General features: G+C 42.4%; 1 protein-coding gene across 1 annotated transcript in view; it reads right to left on the reverse strand.

Annotated features, from left to right (window-relative positions):
* nell3 (NELL (neural EGFL like) family member 3) overlaps positions 1-21,961 on the reverse strand; it is an 81,952-nt gene that overhangs the window by 38,834 nt on the left and 21,157 nt on the right. Inside the window, exon 3 of the mRNA XM_068013901.1 lies at positions 9,729-10,415. Within this exon, the coding sequence (XP_067870002.1) occupies positions 9,729-10,413 (685 nt within the window). The 5' untranslated portion in view covers positions 10,414-10,415. The remainder of the gene's footprint in view (positions 1-9,728; positions 10,416-21,961) is intronic.

Raw genomic sequence — 21,961 nt, forward strand, 5'->3', positions numbered from 1 at the left:
CCTGTGAGTCTGACAGCCAGTGATGGAGTTTCTTCATCATCACTCTCTTCCTGCTCTTCCACCACTGCCTGGCCAAGTTGCAGTTCTTGGATATCTTAAGGAGAAAGGCACAAGGGTTTGCTTGTAGTGAGGGGATTGGGGGACAAGCAAAATGGTGCATGCCTACACCATCTACAGCTTGTATATCAGAGGATATTGTGGAATTAAGGGGAGGTGAGATGTGAGAAGGAAGATTAGGCATGAGCGTGCAATCATCTTCAATAGTTTCAGCACCGCCTCTAGCCATGGCTTCAGTCATGGCCGCTCCAAGAAAGGCAAGCATTGTTTCCTCTGTGAGGGCAATGACATGCAGTTCTACCTGTACCAACCAGTTAGCTACTGCTGCCTTCGGTTATGCACCACCTTATCCTGCCAGAAAGAAGCAAGTGTGTCAGCGAGTGTGGTACAATGTTTTTGGATGATATGCTTATCATGGTTGAATAACTGGTACGCTATGTAAACTGACAGATTTTGGTATTAGGCTTGCAGCAGTGATAAATGTTTGATGTTGAGATGATGTTCTGGATCTTAGATCTGTATCATGATTGATACAAACCCTTGTGCCTTTCTCCTTAAGATATCCAAGAACTGCAACTTGGCCAGGCAGTGGTGTAGATGGAGGTGTGGTGCATTGAGCAGTGTGTGAGGCTAGTGGTGCAGTTGGTGGGATATGGAATTTGAAGATGCATTCTCTGACCTTGAGGTCATTAAACTTCTTGCGGCACTGCATCCAGGTCCTTGGGGCCAGACTCCAGATATTGTTCTCCATAGCTATCTAGTCTCACTGCTATCTTGAGGGCACCCGGCACCCTGCAAATAGATGACATCTCTACTCCTCTGCAGCTCCTCAACCAAGGCCTGCAGTGCAGTGTCATAAAATCTTGGAGCCTGCTGTCTGCCAAATTGTGCCATTCTTATGTCTTTTCCATTTAGAATGACTTTCAGAACCCATTCCAGCCAAAATGCATTTCCCCTTTAAGAGGTGCAGGCTGGCTTGAACTGGTGCCAGACTCTCATGCTTTTGCACCCTCTACTCAGACATGCAGGCATTCAGCAGCATGCTTAATGCTGGCTGCACACAACAATCATTTAAATGAGCAGGCAGCACAAAGTTTGTGTGCACCAGTTTTTGGGCCTTATTGAATTTCGCAGTCCAAATCCCTTTACAGATTGACAGAACTGATAATTGTTTCTACATTAAGGATGGGGATGAAATATCAAATCATCCCAAGATTTTCACACCTCTCACTGGAAATCGTGAAAATCCTGGATTTCAGGACGGAATTCTGAGAGTTCTCAGTTCTGCTAATTTAGCTTGAATTTGTAGCTGTTCTAAATTCAGATGTATTAAGAAATTATGCAAATTTCTTCAATCTGCTCTTACTCTGCAATGTGAGTGCACAAATGTGAGTGCACACCTCATACAATCCTGAAGCAGCAATGAACAACATATCAGCTTCAAGAGGCAGATTATCTTTCCACTCTTGGGTATACCAGACAGAGGCAGCATCAGGCATTAATTTAATATGAGGCATAAAGATCTCGAGACCAGATGGTCCACCAAAGTTTCTTTACAAAATACACCAGGAACACAAACACCCAAGAACCACCCAGGACTTCCCTTCTCCATATGCAGATGCAATTAAAGATGTATTCTTGACCCTGTTAAGGAGAGTGGAAAGGTGAATGGCCATGGCAACAGCAAAGAGCAAGTGAACATAGTCTAGTATTTTAATTAAAATGTCAAAAATAAAATCTGCTTCAACTATCATTTTCTTCTCTAAAGTGGAGATTGCTTTGAACTGCTCTTCTTCCCCTTTAAAGTGCTTTAATTGGGAGCGGGTCCATCTTTGGTGGCAATGAAAGAACATGCAAGAGGTGCCACTAATGCTTTCAGTGATGGCAAGAGCCACAAGAGGAGGTGCTTTGCCTGTACTTCCAGTGTCAGCAAAGCCATAGCAGCAATGCATTTACTTGACTCCAATGTTACTGACTAGCATTTGTTTCTGATTCCAGGCAGGCTGAGCACAGCCAGACAGGTTAGTAATGTGACACATATGATCCCAATACGGGTTAGAAAATCAATTTACAAACTTTGGGCATCTTTTCTGGTGTGTTTTAGTTTTAACCAAGTACCTCCTCCAAAATGGATGGGCAGCTGCACACTGGGAAAATGTCGCTCTCCACAAAGTACCTGAAAATACAGTTGATTATTAACCGACATGCATCTGGGAAGACAGTCGCTAAGTGTAGCCAAGTGCTGGAAGCAATTGTGTTACAAAGACATTCATCAACAACATAACCCCTAACCATGTAGCTTGAACCTAGACAGCACTGTCAGAAACCACAGTGTAGAAATTGGGTCGGGGTGCAGTCCCAGTGTAGCGCATGTTGCACATGCCTAATACCACACATTGGTTTGCCAACCGAATTTATTACCGGTGAGAAGCAGGCGCCAATTGCCTTGCTCTGACCGGCTCACAGGGTGGGCGGAGTGAATTTGGCCAGCTCATAGATTTAACATGGAGGGACTATGATAATAAGTTAAGTGTAATAGTTGAATCTTACCCTTCTGGCAGCAGACTTTAGCAGTTCAGGACCAATGGTTTGAATGCTCAACATCTGTAGAAACTATTGCATGCCTGCTGCAGTCTTACACAGTTCAATTTTTTCAAAGGGCACCTCAAACAGATGTTAGGCCACTTATTCATATCTGCACAAAGTCTCACACCTTTTTCAGGCACATGTCCTGCATATCTTCGGAGAAACCTTAACCAATATGGCAGATGGCATATTTCTGCCATAGAATGAACGTGCACACACCCTCCCTACCATATTAGCCCATGTTATGCCTGCAAAACAAGCACAGCGTGATCCAGTTTCTAGACCCACAAGTGGTCATTGGTCAAGTTTCTGTATGTGATTTAGAGGCTGTTGTCCACTGTTCAAGTAAAGTGCCTCTGTTTTACAAACTGGCTCCAGAAAGGTGAGACTGTATTCCAAACAGTTTCATGGAGACAAGAATCAGGAGACTTTTGATATTCTAGTAAATCACAGACTTGACCTAGTCATAACAGATGGGGAGGCAAGGCACAGCTTCATAGATAGAATCATCAAAGTAATACAAAGGAAAATTATAGGGGTCAGGCTACAACTCCTCTTCTAAGAAGCATTTGTCAATTTTATGTTTGAAAGATCTGCAAGAAAACCCATTCAAAGAAACTTAACTGACTGGTTTGTCCTTTCCTGAGCTGTTTCTAAACTGCTGTGTTAGTTGGACCTCAGTAACTCACTGTTACTGTTTGTTTCTATAATACTTTTTATAAATCAATTCACTTGATAGTTTAGTACGTTATGAAACTGACTAGTGTGACTGAAATTAATCATCATCAATAGTGATGTGGAGACATACTGGAAATTCTACTTGTAATCCAGAAACAATAAACAGGTCGATTATTTGCTCAGGGCACAGATTCCAAGATTACTTCACACATCGAGTCATGACTCAGCTAACAGGAAGCATGGGCTCGTCTGGCTTTTGTATTGGACGCAAAGAAAAAAAAATCTGGAGAAGCGTGGATTGTAGCAATGTCCTTGAAGAGGCTTCAAAGGATATGTATCAAGACAATTTTCATAGCACGGGAGCAATGCTCATTGCAAAAATGCAAAATTAGTGATTGCTCCATCAGATGCAGGTTCCAAGCAGAAAACATTTTGGTCCGGATTTTGCGGGAGTTCGGGGGTTGACAGAGAACCGTCAGTGTTGCCGTTATTACCCCTCTGAAACTGACCGTAACTTCAGGATGTCGGACATCCACAGATCAGTCAGGAAGTTCTGAAGTTGCGGTCTATCACTCAGGGCTCCTATACAGGCTGCGCTGTGGACCCCACCCAGCAATCACTGAAATCAGTGAGAATTTTAATTTTCCCATTCCCACATCGCAGTTAGAAATCACATAAAAGGCTACACCTTGTTCACTCAGGTGTAACTGGGTTTTTAACAGCGAAGTGATTAAGAACATTTGATGAACAACAGAACTGGCCCTGAGAAAATAATTTTATCATCGTGGAGTGCTGTTAAATGATTAATTAGTAGATTTTTTAACCTAATTATTTTAATAATTTTTTTAAGTTTTCAGAGTATTTTAGCTTCTACATTCACCCTATATGTCTGTAGCAATCTTTAATTTGCTCTATGTAAACATGTTTAAACACGACAGGGTATCAAAGCATGTACAGCGCTTGATCTGTGTGGGTTGATCAAACTTGTCAACATTGTATCATTTCTTTCAGTCACAGCTTAACAAAAATGTAAATATTCAAATCCCAAAATTACAAATATGGTAAATAACCCTCTTAATTTTCATGTAAAACTGAAGTCACTCATAAACAGCTGAGCAGAGGATGATGGGTCATAAGACGACTGCTTGAGGTACCAGTCCTCCACAAATGTAACAGTACCATTTATATTTCAGTGAGAATCCCCTCACAAGGCACCAGGGGCTAGGTTCCAAATAAGCTGCTGTTTAATTGGTCATAGAGTAGTGTATTTCATAATTTTGCTATAAATAATTTTATATGTGTTACATTTCTTAATAAACAGTCATGTTTTCTAGTTGATTCATTGTGTTATTAGTGATGATGGCATTTGGGAGTCTTATTACAATGTTAGTTTGTCTATGTTAGTCTGTGAAATATCAGATTTCATTAGCAAGGTTCATCATCCATAGGATAACTACCCAGACTGGACTGGTGCAGAGACTAACTGTCATAATACTGCTCTTGTGCAACATAGCAAAATGATAATTATAGGATATCAGTTTACATTAAAGCACCATTGTCACTACATTAATCAGGCTCGGGCAAGCTATGTTTTTTGAACAGCCAACTCTTAAAACTCCATTCAAACACTGGTATATTAGCCCCTTTGGAGAAGAAAAGCCATCGGAGATGTTGTTGCAAATTTATAGCATTACAAAACTTCATTTTCTAGTCTTTTTAAAATTATATTTACAGTTTAGAAGTCATGTGATCAAACAGGGCACGAGGTCACTGACCTCACAGCAACCCTGTTACAGTATATTTGAAACAACTTTACCAATTCCCAATATGCCTTTAAAATCATACATTTGTATCTTTTTATTTCTTCTATTATGGCACAGAAGGAGGCCATTTGGCCTATCGAGTCTGTCGAGGAATCCAATCAGTCCCATCCTCCAGCTCTATGCTCATAGACATGCAAGTTTATTTCCCTCAAGTGCCCACCCAATTTCCTTTTGAAATAATTCATCGTCCCCACTTCTACCACCCTTGTAGGAAGTGAGTTCCAAGTCATTACCACTTGCTGTGCAAAAAAAGTTCTTCCTCACATTCCCCCTGCATCTCTTGCCCCAAATCTAAAATCTGTGTTCCCTAGTCCTTCTACCATCAGCTAATGGGAACAGCTTTACTTTGTCTACCCTATCCAAACCTGTCATAATCTTGTATATCTCTATCAAATCTCCCCTCAATCTCCTTTGCTCCAAGGAGAACAATCCCAGCTTCTCCAACCTAACGCTGTAGTTAAAATCCCTCATCCCTGGAAACATTCTGGTAAATCTCCTCTACACCCTCTTCAGGACCCTCACATTCTTCTTAAAGTATGGTGACCAGAAATGGATGTAATACTCTAGTGTGGTCTAACCAGAGAGATTTATAAAGGTTCAGCATAACTTCCATGATTTTTGTACTCAATATCTCGATTTATGAAGCCCAAGATCCCATAAACTTTGTTAATTACTCTCTCAATATGTCCTGTCACCTTCAAAGATCTATGCACATGAATCCCCAGGTCCCGCTGTCCCTGCACACTCTTTAAAGTTGTACCATTCAGTCTATATTGTCTCTCCCTATTCCTTCTGCCACAATGCATCACCTCGCACTTCTCTGCTGTGTGTAACTGGTGGCAATGGGAAAAGGGCCATATCCTCTGCAGACTTTTCATGCATCTCCCCATAATACCACTGCTTCTGAAGGCCACTGTGGAGAAGGAAGATCACAGGAAGCAGCAGTAACAGCCATGATATTCCCCCAGTAGATGGAGAGGAGCTTGTAGTAGCTCCCCTCCCTCAATTCTAGCCCCCACTTACCTTCCTTTGTAGGCCTCTGTCAAGGCCTCTACTAAGGTCTACCAGGCAAGCGCAGTGCAGATCTTTGGGACTGTTATGTCCCCTTAACCTCCCAACAAACTCTACTGGTGCTGCAGCATCATTAAGATTTTGCAAACAGGCAATGGCGAGTTCGCTTTTCATAGAATCATAGAAGCTTTAAGGCACAGAAAGAGGCCACTTGGCCCATTGTGTCTGTGCCGGCCAAAAAACGATCCACCTATTCTAATCCCACCTTCCAGCATTTGGTCCATAGCCCTGCAGATTACGGCACTTGAGGTGCATATCCAGACTCCTTTTGAATGACTTGAGGGTTTCTGCCTCAACTACCCTTTCAAGCAATGAGTTCCAGACCCCCACCACCCTCTGGGCGAAAAAGTTTTTCCTCATCTCCCTTCTAATTTTTCTGCCAATCACTTTAAATCTATGCCCCCGAGTCACTCTGCTAAGGTGAATAGACCCTTCAGCTCCACTCTATCCAGGCCCCTCAAAATCACAATTTTGTACATTTCAATCAGATCTCCCCTCGGCCTTCTCTGTTCCAAGGAGAACAACCCCAGCCTATCCAATCTTTCCTCATAGTTGCATTTTTCCAGTCCTGGCAACATCCTTGTAAATCTCCTTTGTACCCTCTCTGGTGCAATAACATATTTTCTGTAATGAGGTGACCAGAACTGCACACAGTACTCAAGTTGTGACCTAACCAATGAGTTACACAGTTCCAGCATAACCTCCCTGCTCTCATATTCTATACCTCAGCTAATAAAGGAAAGGATTCCGTATGCCTTCTTAACCACCTTATCGACCTGTCCTGCTACCTTCAGGGATCTGTGGAGACTCACTTCCTCTACACTTCTCAGTATTTTCCCATTAATCGTGTATTCCTTTGCCTTGTTTGACCTCCCCAAATGCATCACCTCACACTTCTCCAGGTTGAATTCCATTTGCCACCTTTCGGCCCATCTAACCAGACCATCAGTATACATCCTACAGCTATAATAAAAGCAAAATACTGTGGATGCTGGAAATCTGAAACAAAAACAAGAAATGCTGGATTCACTCAGCAGGTCTGGCAGCATCTGTGGAAAGAGAAGTTCCGAAGAAGGGTCACTGACCCGAAACGTTAACTCTGCTTCTCTTTCCACAGATGCTGCCAGACCTGCTGAGTGAATCCAGCATTTCTTGTTTTTGTTACATCCTACAGCTATCCTCCTCGCTATCTACCACATAGCCAATCTTTGTGTCATCTGCAAACTTCTTGATCATGCCCCCTACATTTACATCCAGATCGTTAGTATATACCACAAAAAGGGGACCCAATACTGAGCCCTGCGGAACGCCACTGGAAACAGCCCTCCAAGTCGCAAAATACCTGTCAACAATTACCCCTTGTTTCCTGCCACTCAGCCAATTTTGTATCCACCTTGCAGCATTTCCTTGGATTCCATGGGATTTTATTTTTGTAAAGAGTCTGCCATGTGGGACCTTGTCAGAAGCCTTGCTAAAATCCATACTTTTGCTGGCAGGACTCCTGCTATATATCTATGATCACACCCCGACCCAGAAAACTGAGTCGGGTTGTGGCAGTGCCAGTCAGGCAGGCAAAAGTCTCATTCCCCCTTCACCAGCCGCCCCGAGAACATTATATTGGGGAGTGGATTAAATGAGTAAATCCCAAAGGTGTTCCAACGTCTGTCTAACAGCATGGGGGAAGATTCATCCCTCACACGCTCCTCCCCTCCCCCACCCACCCCCCCCCCCCCCCCACCCCACCCACCCATGTAATAACATTGTAAATGGGTTCTTTTTGGATGGGTTTGCAATCTCAAAATACAGACTGAATGGAGAAAACCTTCTCCTCATTGATCAAAGCTGGTAGCTGACCATTGCAATGAAGATGTCACCATCTAGGTTACTCTGGTTGCACAGCTTAAATCCTTATTATAAATCTTTCTCAGATATTGTTCTTAATTAAGCACAACACTAGCACTGGAATAGTTCCAGATGGTCTACATAACATTCTTTATATTAACAATCATGAGGACATGAAAAGATAAAAAAAACATAAAGCACAGACCTCTCGATAACTATTCCCATTGCAGCTAGATAATGTAGGAATTAAAACAATATCAGAGCTATTGAAATTGTCAGAAAAGTGTAATTTGCATGAAAAGACCATGTAGTTAATACAACGTTATTATACTTTTTCTTAACTATTGAAAATGACCATTTCAATAATGTTTTTAATGAAAGGCAAGCAAGTAGTCAAGGATAAATGATGTAGGCTGTAAGATGAAATAGATATTTTAAAGATTCATTTGATTTATCAGGGGGGAGGAGAGGTAAGGAGTAACTGCAGAAACTTCCTCAAAAGGTTATACAGGCCAGGTGGAGTACATGATTACTGGATTGTGTATATCCTGTAGAAGGACTGGTTTGATGAGCCTTCTCTCATTCTTTGCTTTAGTGTGCTGGGATAAACTGAGGATGCCAGATGTTTGCCAGTGAATTACAAGGCACAGAACCCAATTATGTTCAGGTCAAGTAATAAACCATGAGAGCAAAGTTCAGGTGGTTTATGTCTGAACACTGCTCCCTGATACTATGCTGGAAAGTACACGCTGCACTGGCTGAGGTTGATATTACTGTCGCTTTTGGATTGCAGTTTTAGGTCCATGAACGTGGCACCATAACTCCAGAGTCAGGTCCTGATCTGACTCCAGAATGCCCTAAAGCTTTGGCTTGGCACCATATGGAATGTGATGTAAAGTTGGGTTTAAAATGTGCTTAGGTTGTCTGTTGGGTAACCTGAGCACTTTATAAAGTTAGTATTAAGTCCTTGAATTTTACTTATGAGAAAGGATGCACTCTTCTCTGTGTATGCATCTTCTGTGAAGCCCTTTAAGATTTTTTCTGCATTAAAGGCACTATACGAACGTATCTGACTGCGCTTCCCACTCTACTGCTAATGGTCTCTGTAACTGCAGCCCAAAATTTATAACAACAAAATAAAAGCAAAATACTGCGGATGCTGGAAATCTGAAACAAAAACAAGAAATGCTGGAATCACTCAGCAGGTCTGGCAGCATCTGTGGAAAGAGAAGCAGAGTTAACGTTTCGGGTCAGTGACCCTTCTTCGGAACTTCTTCGGCCCAAAATTTATACACCGTCTTCTAATACAGTTGATAATAGAGAATGAATGGAGTATGTTTTATGTGGAGTTTGTCATGCATCATCACTAAAACAGATTATTTGGTGGTATTCACATTGCTGTTTGTGGAACTTTGCAGCGGGTAAATTGACTGCTCCGTTTCCAACCCTGCAGCACTTCTCAGGTCATTATTTGGCTGTTATGCACTTTGGAATGTGCTGCTATCGTGAAACGCCCTGTATAAATTGCAAGTCTTTCTTTTATGATGTAGCATAACATGGGACATGTCCTTTTGGCAATATTTATTTTTTTAACAAACATAACTACCTATCTGCATTTTTAATTGAAAATCAAAAATCATAGGCATAAATTCCATAACGTTTTTCACTGACCTGGTTTTATGTCACACGTTAGCTGAACTCCCAGAGCTGCTCCTCCCAGCTCCGTTGTTGAATAGCTGAGGTCAGGAATGTCCCCAATGAACTGAGCTGCTCTATCAGGCATGTGGAGCAGGCTGGATTGTCCAAGAACTTCTGCTCCTAATCCAATAGGACCAGGAGGGCAGTGCTCTCCAGCACAGTGAGCTCGGGGTTTGGGCTTCAGGCGGATCCTCAGGGGCAACCTGCACTCGATGCCTTTGCAATCTTTCGTGTCGTTCGAGTTGGGTTGTCTCCCCGGGCAGACACCCCCCGGGCAAAGACCCCCGTTGTCAGGAGCTGGCACCCTGACGTTGTCCTTCCTTCTCACGGCGTGTAGGATGGTGTTGGGATCAGCGCTGGACCTGGAACCTGTCCCCACTCCACCGCCAGTTCTCTGATTGCCCCTAAAGGCCAAGCTCGGCCTGTCCTGAATGTTGCCGGAGTTCCCCCGGGACGTTCTGAACGATCTGCCCTGGCAGTGAACTCCGGTGCACGGCCGGCTCTGCTCACCGCTGGCCGCTGTGTAGCAGTAAACCCCCCGGCAAATCTCAGGAGTAGAGCCTGCACTGGGTCTCAAACTGAGCCACGTTAGTAGGAGCAGGAGTGGGAACTGCATTGGCAATGCTGAAACCGTCATACTTTGTCTTGGCAAACACATATCTGAGGAAAGATGAGAGAAACTGATATAACTTATAAAATAAACACCCAAATTCCCAGAACAACCACCAGGTATAATAATAACTCATATTGTTAGTAATATTGTGTGGAAGCTATCTCTTCACTAACATAACTGACCTGGGATCCAACTTCTCAAGATTGAGTGAAAATCTTCACAATTCTTACCTCAAGGAGTGGATGTGGTTGGCAGCTGCCGAATAATGATTGTAAACCAAGTTTCTCTCCCTGTGTTTACTCAGTCCCTGCGCCCACCCAGCCCCCTCTGAGAGTGAAGCCTGAGAGTGAATGTTAAATGTGGCATTCCAGAAACTAATGAAGACTCTTTAACCTTTTAACCGCCACAACGTATCACTTGCAGGTATTGCTTTTCTCAAGTTTCAAATTTAAACACGATTCTATTATCTTGCACACCACTCCTAAAAGTACCACTGATCGGAACCCAGACACAGGGCAAGAAAAGAGTCAATAAAAAAGTCAATTCCCAGGCTGTAGGAGGGAAGTGCATCTTGCGGACAAGTTAATTTGTTGAAAGATTTGAACAATCAATCAAGCGTTACTTCAGACAGAAAGAAATTGGTCGTGGTTTTAGCCAGACTACCTGAACCCCACTTAATACAAATAAACTAATCTGCTAACAGTGTTGAGGATTAATAAGGAACCAGAGTACACAATGGAGTGCCTCTCCTGAACTCTATGGGAATGTAAACCTTAGCTTTCTAATGGAAGTTGTGAGAGCAGCAGCACCATATTGCAGAGTCAGTTGCCCTCACTCACACTATTTTTGGAAGGGAGGAAGCCCAATATTCAGTCTTCCACATGACTGATACCATACAGCAACAGTCATCAGCACTGCAGTATGCCATTGAGCAAGTAGCAACAGTAATGGTATTTATAGTGGCCAGTTACTCAAACCAGAGGCATGGTCGGAGTTTCACTTGTGAATACTTCCACCACTGCTGTGGAAGGTTTGGCATCTAAACTCCAAAATGGTCATTTTTAATATGCTAGGACAGCAGTGACCATGAGGGTGAGAATCATTGCCCACAGTCCTAGATTCACACAGATGTATACAATGAGAAGATACCCTGTAGCAATGGCATAAATAATAAAGGAGCAGAGAGTTGGTACTAATGTCAACAGCAGTTCCACCCTGTTGCACAATGACAAGAATGCACAAATAACATTAAGTACTGCCTCTCAATACAATGAGCTTACAGCAACAGAAGAGGAGAACCCTGCTACTGAAGTAGGTCCATCAGAGTCAAAGATACATTGAATTTCATCAATTAGGTACATTGTCATCCACAAATTATATTCTCCCAGCTAGAGGAAGAATTAGAAGCAAGACACAGGGACAGACAAGAAAAAGTTTCTGACATACAAGAGGAAACACATTTGTGACATGGATTGGGACCTGAATATTGAAGGGTACACGGCATTTAGGAAGGACAGGAAGATAGGAAAAGGTGGAGGGGTGCATTTGTTAATTAATGATGGTATTAGTGCAATAGAGAGGGATGACCTAAGTTCAGGAAACTAGGATGTAGAAGCAGTTTGGGTAGAGATGAAAATCATAAAGGCAAGAAGTCACGTGTGGGAGTGGTGTACAGGCCACATAACGTTAACCACACTAGAACAAGGTATAAAGGAAGAAATAATGGCAGCCTGTCAGAAAGGTACAGCGATAATCATGGAGGATTTTAACCTATACATAGACTGGAAAAATCAGATGGGCAGAGGTAGCCTAGATGAGGAGTACATAGAATGTTTTTGGGATAATTTCTTGGAACAGTATGTTCTGGAGCCAATCAGAGGGCAAGCTATACTAGATTAAAAGCAAAATACTGCGGATGCTGGAAATCTGAAATAAAAACAAGAAATGCTGGAAATACTCAGCAGGTCTGGCAGCATCTGTGGAGAGAGAATCAGAGTTAACGTTTCAGGTCAGTGACCCTTCTTCAGAACTCAATCTATACTAGACCTGGTATTGTGCAATGAGATAGGATTAATTAATGACCTTGTAGTTAAGGCGCCCCTAGGTAGCAGCGATCATAATATGATTGAATTTTACATTCAGTTTGAGGGTAAGAAGAGTGGGTCCAAGACCAATATTTTAAACTTAAATAAGGGCAATTTATTCAAAAAGGGAGGGAGCCAGAAAGCAGGAAACTACAAGCCAGTTAGTTTATCATCTGTTTTAGGGAAAATGTTAGAAGCTATTATTAAAGATATTATAGCAGGGCACTAAGAAAAATTGAACATAATCAGACAGAGTCAACATGGTTTTGTTAAAGGGAAATCATGTTTGGCCAATTTGTTGGAGTTCTTTGAGGGAGTTACATGTGCTGTGGATGAAGGGGAACCGGTGGATATATTGTACTTATATTTCCAGAAGGCATGTCATAAGGTGCCACATCAAAGGTTATTGCAAAAAATAAAAGCTCAAGGTGTAGGGGTAACATATTGGCTTGGATAGAAGATTGGCGAGCTAATAGGAAACTGTGTGAAGGCATAAATGCGTCATTTTCTGGTTGGCAAGATATAATGAGTGGTGTGCCACAGGGATCTGTGCTGGGGCCTCAACTTTTTACAATTTATATAAATGACTTAGATGAAGAGACCGAAGGTATGGTTGCTAAATTTGCTGATGACCCAAAGATAGTAGGAAAGTAAGTTGTGAAGGGGACATAAGGAGGCTACAAAGTGATATAGATAGGTTAAATGAGTGGACAAAAATCTGGCAGATGGAGTATAATGTGGGAAAATGCGAAATTGTCCATTTTGGCCGGAAGAATAACAAAGAAGCAGATTTTCTAAATGGTGAGAGATTGTGGAGCTCTGAGATGCAAAGGAATCCTAATGTCCTAGTGCATGAATCACAAAAGGTTAGTATGCAGGTACTGCACATAATTAATTAGGAAAGCTAATAGAATGTAATCGTTTATCGCAAGAGGAATTGAATACAAAAATAGGGAGGTTATGCTTCAACTATACAGGGAATTAGTGAAACCACATCTGGAGTACTGTGTACAGTACTGGCCTCCTTATTTAAGGAAGGACGTAAATGCATTGGAAGCAGTTCAAAGGAAGGTTTACTGGACTGATACCTGGAATGGGCGGGCAATACTAAGAGGAAAGATTGGACAGGCTAGGCTTCTATCTGCTGGAATTTTGAAGAGTAACAGGCGACTTGATTTATTTTTTGTTCATTCAGGGATGTGGGCGTCGCTGGCTAGGCCAGCATTTATTGCCCATCCCTAATTGCCCTTGAGAAGGTGGTGGTGAGCTGCCTTCTTGAACCGCTGCAGTCCATTTGGGGTAGGCATACCCACAGTGCTGTTAGGAAGGCAGTTCCAGGATTTTGACCCAGCGACAGTGAAGGAACGGCGATATAGTTCCAAGTCAGGATGGCGTGTGACTTGGAGGGGAACTTGCAGGTGGTGGTGTTCCCATGCATTTGCTGCCCTTGTCCTTCTAGTTGGTAGAGGTCGCGGGTTTGGAAGGTGCTGTCTAAGGAGCCTTGGTGCATTGAAACATATAAAATCCTGAGAGGTCTTGACAGGGTGGATGTGGAAAGGATTTTTCCCTTGTGGGAGAATCTCAAACTAGGGGCAACTGTTTAAAAATAAGGGGTCGCCCATATAAGACAGAGATGAGGAGAAATTTTTTTTCTCAGAGGGTTGTGAGTCTTTGGAATTCTCTTCCTCAAAAGGCAGTGGAAGCAAAGTCTTTGAATATGTTTAAGGCAGAGGTAGATAGATTCTTGATAAGCAAAGGGGGTGAAAGGTTATCGGGGGTAGGTGGTAATGTGGAGAAATCAGCTCAGCCATGAACTTATTGAATGGCGGAGCAAGCTCGAGGGGCCGAGTGGCTTACACCTACTCCTAATTTGTATGTTCATATGCAAACGTGTACACCATTAGCAGTGCCCAAGTTTTAAATTCTATAAACACCACATCGTCTGCAATTTTTTCGTCCACAATATCAGTCTCTACCTCAAAGAACTCTTATCAGATTTGTCAAGCACAATCTTCCTTTATTGAATTTATGTAATTTCTCTTGGGGTTTTGCCAATCTTCCATCCAAGTTACAGCAGGTGCTCAGGACAGTCCCTACAGAAATCCAAGGCCTACTTCTTTGCTTGGAGGACAAGATGACACATAATGTAAGGGAACTGTTCTTACAGTAAGAAATGCATGTGGAGTCCAGGCCTGAGACTTGGCTTGCATTCCTGAAGATTTGCCTGGAAGAATTTCTATTTTGCCACCTTTATAAAGAGGCAATGGGTGGCATAGCATGATGCTTTCAACCAGCAGACTGGTTTGCCTCTTCTCACTGTCATGCTAGACCCCTCCACCTGCCAAGAATGAGGCATATTAATTTTGTCATATGAACATTGATTTTAAACTGTTGCTGGAGTGAGGAATTGACTTGTTAAACAGATCAGCCGTGGCTGGAAACAACATTTGCATACTAACAGACAATGCTTGGAGGGACAAAAGGGACTATTCCCTGCTCCAATTTACTCCACAATGGACTTTGAGCACCAGGTATTGTGTGTAAGAAGAGACATTCCAGGGTCAGCTAAGACAAGGGAATCTACAAACAGACATGGTCAGATCAGCTAGTCACATGACTAACCTGCTTGGCAACCTGGGTTTTTCTGAATTGTACAAACAGTTTGAAATGAGAGACTGCAGAATGTTCCTGGACTGAAGAAGACCTCTCATGTCTGTCTGCTCCCATCTCTTTCTCATGGAACTCCAAACCCACTGAAGCCACATGAACCCCAAGAGAGAAAAATCTCCTACAGCGAACAAGGTTTAGAAGAATACTGAGCCCCAACGAAAAGCAAGATCTACCTACAATCAAGGACTCTACAGCGAGCTCAAAGAACCATAACAAAACACCTCTTCAGATATTGCCTCAGGCTTTTCCACGTTATTTTTTCTGCTCTTTTCTTTGTCTCCCTGCATGTATGCATCGCATATGCATCCTAGTGTATCCATAGGCATTAACCGAATTACAGTTTAAGTTTAATAAAGTTCAACCTTTTTTCTTTAAACCTAAGAAAACCTGTTTGGCTGGTTTCTTTGCCTTGGAAAGGCAAAGGATTCACTGAGGGGGAGCTAAAAAAACGGTGCGTTTAAAATTAAACCTTGTTACGGTAAGACCAGGTGAATGCTGAGAGGGAACCCTAGACCCCTTTCTCACCTGGTCATAGCTCAACACATTCCTAGGTCAGGGACAAGAATACTTCTGGCCTGGGTGTCCCCAGTCATGCCCTCCACCCAACACAGAAATAGATGACCTTGTTTGGGGCTGAAGGAGGTTCCACCTCAACAACACTTCATGAAAACTAACAGAGAAGGTCAGAGCCCAGTATATTCCGGCCCCTGGCATAGCCACTACAGCTGGACATGTGGCAGGACTGCCTCGCAAGAGATTTCCATCCCAAGGATACTGTGAGATGCTGGAGAGAGGGCAGTTATTGCTACAATGGGCTCGTCCTTGAGGACACCTATAGGATAAAAAGAAAATGTATCTTACACTACTACCAGAAGGTGAGCTGATATGGCAAAATATCATGCTGTATGCTGCTGTAGTTCTGAGTATAGCTGTGTGTCTGAAATGAGCGAGTGGGTGAGTAAGAGAAGAAAGAATAAAAAGAATTGTATTAGTAACTGCAACAACAGCAAACTTCCTTTAAAAGAATCCTTCCCAAGGCACACGAGTCTAGTTGAGCAGCTGTGCCAATTTTATTTGGTGGAAAGCATGCTAGGAGTGGAAAAGTCTTGAAGTGTTCAGCACAGGACTTTTACTCTGTCCCAAAAATCACACCTTGTAAAATTCAGCATGATGGAAATGGGATGTAGAAGATTGAGTGCCTGTTTTGTAGACCCATACCCACCACCAGTGGAGTCTCTTGAAAACAGTGCTTTGAGACTATGAAATGCAGCCAGCTTGAAATTTTGGTATAGCGGTTTTACATTTTTTAGTTATTAATTTAACTCTGTTTAAATTAAAGAAAAAATCATGCCAATTTTAAAAAAATGTTTGATTAAGTCAATGCCAATTTCAGTTTCATTTACAGTACAACCTTGGGGTTGGTACAAAGAAGTAGTGCTTCGCGCCAATGCTCAAGTTATGGGAGAATATTTTAATATAACCCGCCCGAAGGGAAGCTGATGGATTGTATTGGCTGCTTGTTTTACATTCCATCCAATGAACACCATGGAAAGTAAAACTGGGCAGTTAGTTGGAATAACAATTTTCCGCCTGGTGAATTAGTTTAAAATTACCTACATGGTGTAAGACCAGTGTCAGAGCCTGACTGGACTTCAGAGTGAGACACCCTCCTCCATATTAAATTACTTTTTGGAAAATTTACATTCGGATGCTGTAGTGAAGCCATTACATGTGGTAGATTAAATCTCATTGCTTTTTGGTTCATTGGCTTAGTTAGACATAGAAGGATAGAAGCACCATCTTGCAGAATTTTTATACACAAAGACTTTGAAAATACAATGGACAGCCTTCGGTAGGAATCTCCAAAGAAACAACATAAATCCGTTGGGGACACTTTTGTCTATCTATCACCCTATTTTTCAGTGTAAATCAAAACTTTGACTCTATTTTCAAGTGGACCTTAAAATAATAGTTCGCAGTTTAAGTAGAAAAGGGAGCAGATCTAGTTTATCAATATTTTGCAATTACAGAAATATGAATATAAAATAAAAACAAGAAATGCTGGAAATACTCAGCAGGTCTGGCAGCATCTGTGGAGAGAGAAGCAGAGTTAACGTTTCAGGTCAGTGACCCTTCTTCAGAACTGGCAAATATTAGAAATGTGATAGGTTATAAGCAAGTAAAGTGGGGGTGGGGCAAGAGATAACAAAGGAGAAGGTGTAGATAGGACAAGGTCACAGAATAGCTGACCAGAAGGTCATGGAGCAAAGGCAAACAATATGTTAATGGCATGTTGAAGGACAAAGCATTAGTACAGATAAGGTGTTAACGGACTGAATATTGAACAGCAGCAAGTACAAACATGAAAAAAAAACAGTGGGTAAGCAAACTGAACAAACTGAGATGAAATAAAATAAAATAAACACACAAAAAAAATATTAAAAAGAAAAAAGAAAAATTAACTAAAAATAAAAGTAAAATGGGGGGCCCTTCATACTCTGAAATTATTGAACTCAATGTTCAGTCTGGCAGGCTATAGTGTGCCTAATCGGTAAATGAGATGCTGTTCCTTGAGCTTGCGTTGATGTTCACTGGAACACTGCAGCAATCCAGGACAGAGATGTGAGCATGAGAGCAGGGGGGAGTTTTGAAATGGCAAGCAACCGGAAGCTCGGGGTCATGCTTGCGGACTGAGCGGAGGTGTTCTGCAAAGTGGTCACCCAGTCTGCGTTTGGTCTCCCCAATGTATAGGAGACCACATTGTGAGCAGCGAATACAGTATACTACATTGAAAGAAGTTAGAGTAAATCGCTGAAAGGAGTGTTTGGGGCCTGGGATAGTGAGGAGAGAGGAGGTAAATGGGCAGGTATTACACCTCCTGTGATTGCAGGGGAAGGTGCCATGGGAAGGAGACGAGGTGGTGGGAATAATGGAGGAGTGGACCAGGGTGTCGCAGAGGGAATGATCCCTTCGGAATGCTGACAGGGGAAGGGAGGGGAAGATGCGTTTGGTAGTGGCATCACGCTAGAGATGGCATAAATGGCGGAGGATGATCCTTTGGATATGGAGGCTGATGTAAAATGATATAAAAATCATTAAGTATATTTAAGGCAGAGCTCAATAGAATTTTCGGAATAAGGCATTACAGACAGGTAGTAAGTGATGTGAGTGGCTTCCACTTTTCACCTCCCAACTGACCGTAGATAGTGTATTTAAAATGGTGTGTTGGTCCCTGAATGTTTTTAGGGTGAAATAAACAGACAGACGACAGGTTTTTAAAAAAAGAAAGATAATTATTTATTTTAAACAATTCCCGAAATGGTTGCAACCTCACCCACACACACATTCGCACACACATGCATACACAAGAATAGATAGATAGAGAGAGAGAAAAGGGTAGGATGAAATTAAAGTCCAAATTACTGCACAAGTGTCCATCGCTTAAAAACCTTCAGAGTTTCTTTCCGGAGGAAATTTTATAACGGTGTTGCAGGCCTGAGTGTTCCTGGTCTTGAAGTGACTTAAGTGTTGTAGTTTTCTATGGTTCAAACTGAGCCCAAAGTTGGTGGTGTGAATCCTGGTTTACTTTCACAGATGGAGAATCTCAAAGTCATCTTGCAGTTTCTCTGCTGCACTGGTTGTTCGAGTTGCTATTCAACAGGGTTCTTCTGGTTAGCTGGACCGTATCTCAAAGCCTCTGGCTAGAACTGGCTTTCTGTGGTCTTTGGTTAATCTGTGGTCTTTGGTTAATCTGTGGCCTTTGGTTAATCTGCCCTCTCTCTCTCTCTCTTTTAAGGTAAAACATCATCATATTTGAGTCTCTGTCAGGTGATAAAGGGCTATCTTCTCTGATGTGACTACACAATGGTCCAGGATATGGAAACCATTGCTATCTGTTGGCATCTGGATGGGGACCATTCTGTTACAATGGTGCTACTTTACACCTATTCATCTTGGTCTGGGCTGTGGAGGCAGTCTGTCTACAGAACTTTGTTAGTTGCATTCCTTTAGGTAGGAGTCATTAACATGAAATGGGCTTCTTTCCATTTCAATGCGTTTTACCAAAAGCTAATTCAGACGCAGTTAGTGAGTTTCATTTCTGCAGACAGGCTTGTTCATTGACAGTACGGTGGGGGTCACTAGACCTCTCCTCCATCTTGTCTGTAGCCTAAATGTGTCCATTTTCTTGTAGCTCAGTTCAGTTGGCTTTTGTTCCATAATTCCTCCAGTTCATTTTATTTTACATCACTGCTCCTTCCGTGAGCATAACAAATGGAATTAAGGGATATGATAACAGTGCAAGAAGGTGAAGTTGAGGTAGAAGATCAGTCATGATCTTATTGAATGGCAGAGCAGACCTAAAGGGCCAGATGGCAGACTCAGGGGATAGAAATTGGTATGCATTGTGGCCATTTTTGAGGCATAAAACGGGGACAAAGCACACCAATTTAGCAGTGGGACAGCCTGCTAGATTCTTGAGCCCCACTCTTTAGGCATCCCTTAAACTTCAATATAAATAAGGGAGCTAACGCCTCCACAAAATTTATTCCCGATGAGCTGGGCAGGATTGCTCAACAATCCCCGTAGCCACCAGCAAAAGGTTTAATAAAAGGTGTGCTTCCCCTTGACTTGTCTATCCACACTTACCCCGTAACCTTCAGTGCTCTTCCCTAACCAAATATTCATCCAGCTCTTTTTGAAGGAGTTAACAGTTAAGTGAATTTTACAAACTTACACTCCTGACACAGAGCTTATCCTACCAGGAGCATTTATCAGGGATCCAGGCATGAAGGTCACCGGGTCCCTAGCCTTACTGTTTTCGCTAGGAGTCATCTCCACATATCCACTGATCTGTGAAAGTTCTTCTGATCTCCTAACCACGTGCTCCTTCTAAGTGTGGTGCAGGAGGAGGAAATAAACTGGGTGGCTGTCCAGCTGTCTCTTGTGATTCAGTCCATCCTTATGTTTTGCCAGTAGATGGCTCTGCAATTCCAGGCACCACAGAAATTGATATGCTGGCTGCTTGGATCTGTACAGTTTCTGACACATCTGAAGTCATTTGAGTTGGAATGAATGGGTATTATTTATGCAACTTTGCAATGAGAGGCATCTCCATTATCTGTGCCAGTTCTTACTATTCCTCTGCTGTTGAGGATTCTCTGAGCATGACCAGAGATCTGTGTGGGAACAGCCACTGGACAGCAATGTGGCATTGTGCTCTAGCTGCCTCAATCTGATTCCCAACATGGTGAATTCAGACAAGACAGAGGACTGTAGGTTGGAACGCAGAGTTTCTAGAGCCCTAGTCAGATCAACCATTGTGGAAGCTATGCCCAAGCGTACGACCCAGCCAAGGGAGATGGTGCAGCAGTGTTCTGAAGTAGCTGTACTCTCTCTCAGGGCTCACTTGAATTGTCCTGCAGCACTGCATGAATGTGGGCCATGGACTCTTTCATAGATTGTACAGCGTGTTTGCCTCATTCTGAAATAACTGCATAAAGTGCAGTTTTGTGGGCTACCAACTTGCATTTGTAGATATGCCTTGTTCTTACTGCCTCCTCAGATCAGCAGCTGAAGGATACCATTGAGCTGGATCTCTGAGCAGCAGAATGTGTATCAGCTAATTCCATCTCCACATGTTCCTCCTCATTCATGCTTAGTGATTGACAAAATGCTCTTCTGCAACTCACTAGTTGGACTCCCTAGAGCAGATAAATCTGCGCAAGTTCCTACCAGTAGTTGACACCGGGTGCCATGAGCCGCACAGTTCAAGGTGACATTGATTTCTGTCACTTCTTCCTCTTCAGCATGTAGATATATTCTGACATACTGATAGCAAGACACCGCTTGAAACAGCATACCTGGTCTTATGATCTGGTGAGGAGGGGTCAAAACGCTCCCGTGTTGTCCCTCCTTGTTTGACTACAATGGGGTTTATTTCTTTTAAACAGTGGACGTGCTTACCAATTCAGTGAGTGTTTAACCCTTTTATGGAGTGTTCAACTCTTTTATCCCTTTTAGGAATGGGCAATAAATGCTGGCCTAGCCAGCGGCGCCCACATCCCTGAATGAATTTTTTAAAATGTACTATGATCATAAAAGAACCAATCGGACAAGTTTTCTTGAGTTTAAACAAGAAAAAGGTTAGTTTATTGTACTTAAAACAAAAGCCCGATCTAAATAAAATAATAAGCTATCTCCAACTTCCACACACACAAAAACACATGAGACTCATACACACACAAATAGGTTACAAAGCAAAGAAGAATAGATTGGTTGAATTAGAGTCCAGAACAAATAAAAGAATATACAATCTGAGGAGTCTGGTAATTCATTTATCTTCTGGATGAAATTGTGATCCTGAAGCTTCTGGCTAGAGGAGTTGGCCATCTGGTTCAGGGCTTTCTTGGAGATATGTAGTTGTTTTTCTCCCCGGGGTCTCTGTCTGCAGCAAAGATAGACTTGCATGTTTTGCAGCCCGCAGGCAGGGTTTGAACTTCCCAGATTGCCTGGAAACAGAGAGAGAGAGAGACAGACACCCACTTGCATCCTGCACTGGTCTAAAACAGGTGTTTGTCTGCTGTTAAGAGAAGAAAAACAAGTTTTCACACAGATGGAGAGTCTGTCATATGATGGTCCAGTGTATTCTCTCTTTTGCATATAAGTTAGTTCAAGTCTAAGAATTTCAATCTCTCTCAGGTCTCATTGTTCCAGTGTTTACCCTTTGAGGTTCATCTACACCAGTGTTAATGCTCCAAGATGGCTTTGAATGTCTTGTTAATGGAAGTAAGACTGGTAGCTCATTCAAAATTCGCATGCCATTGTTCTGGTGGGAGATC

This window comes from Heterodontus francisci, chromosome 2 (assembly GCF_036365525.1).
Source record: "Heterodontus francisci isolate sHetFra1 chromosome 2, sHetFra1.hap1, whole genome shotgun sequence".
NCBI lineage: Eukaryota > Metazoa > Chordata > Chondrichthyes > Heterodontiformes > Heterodontidae > Heterodontus > Heterodontus francisci.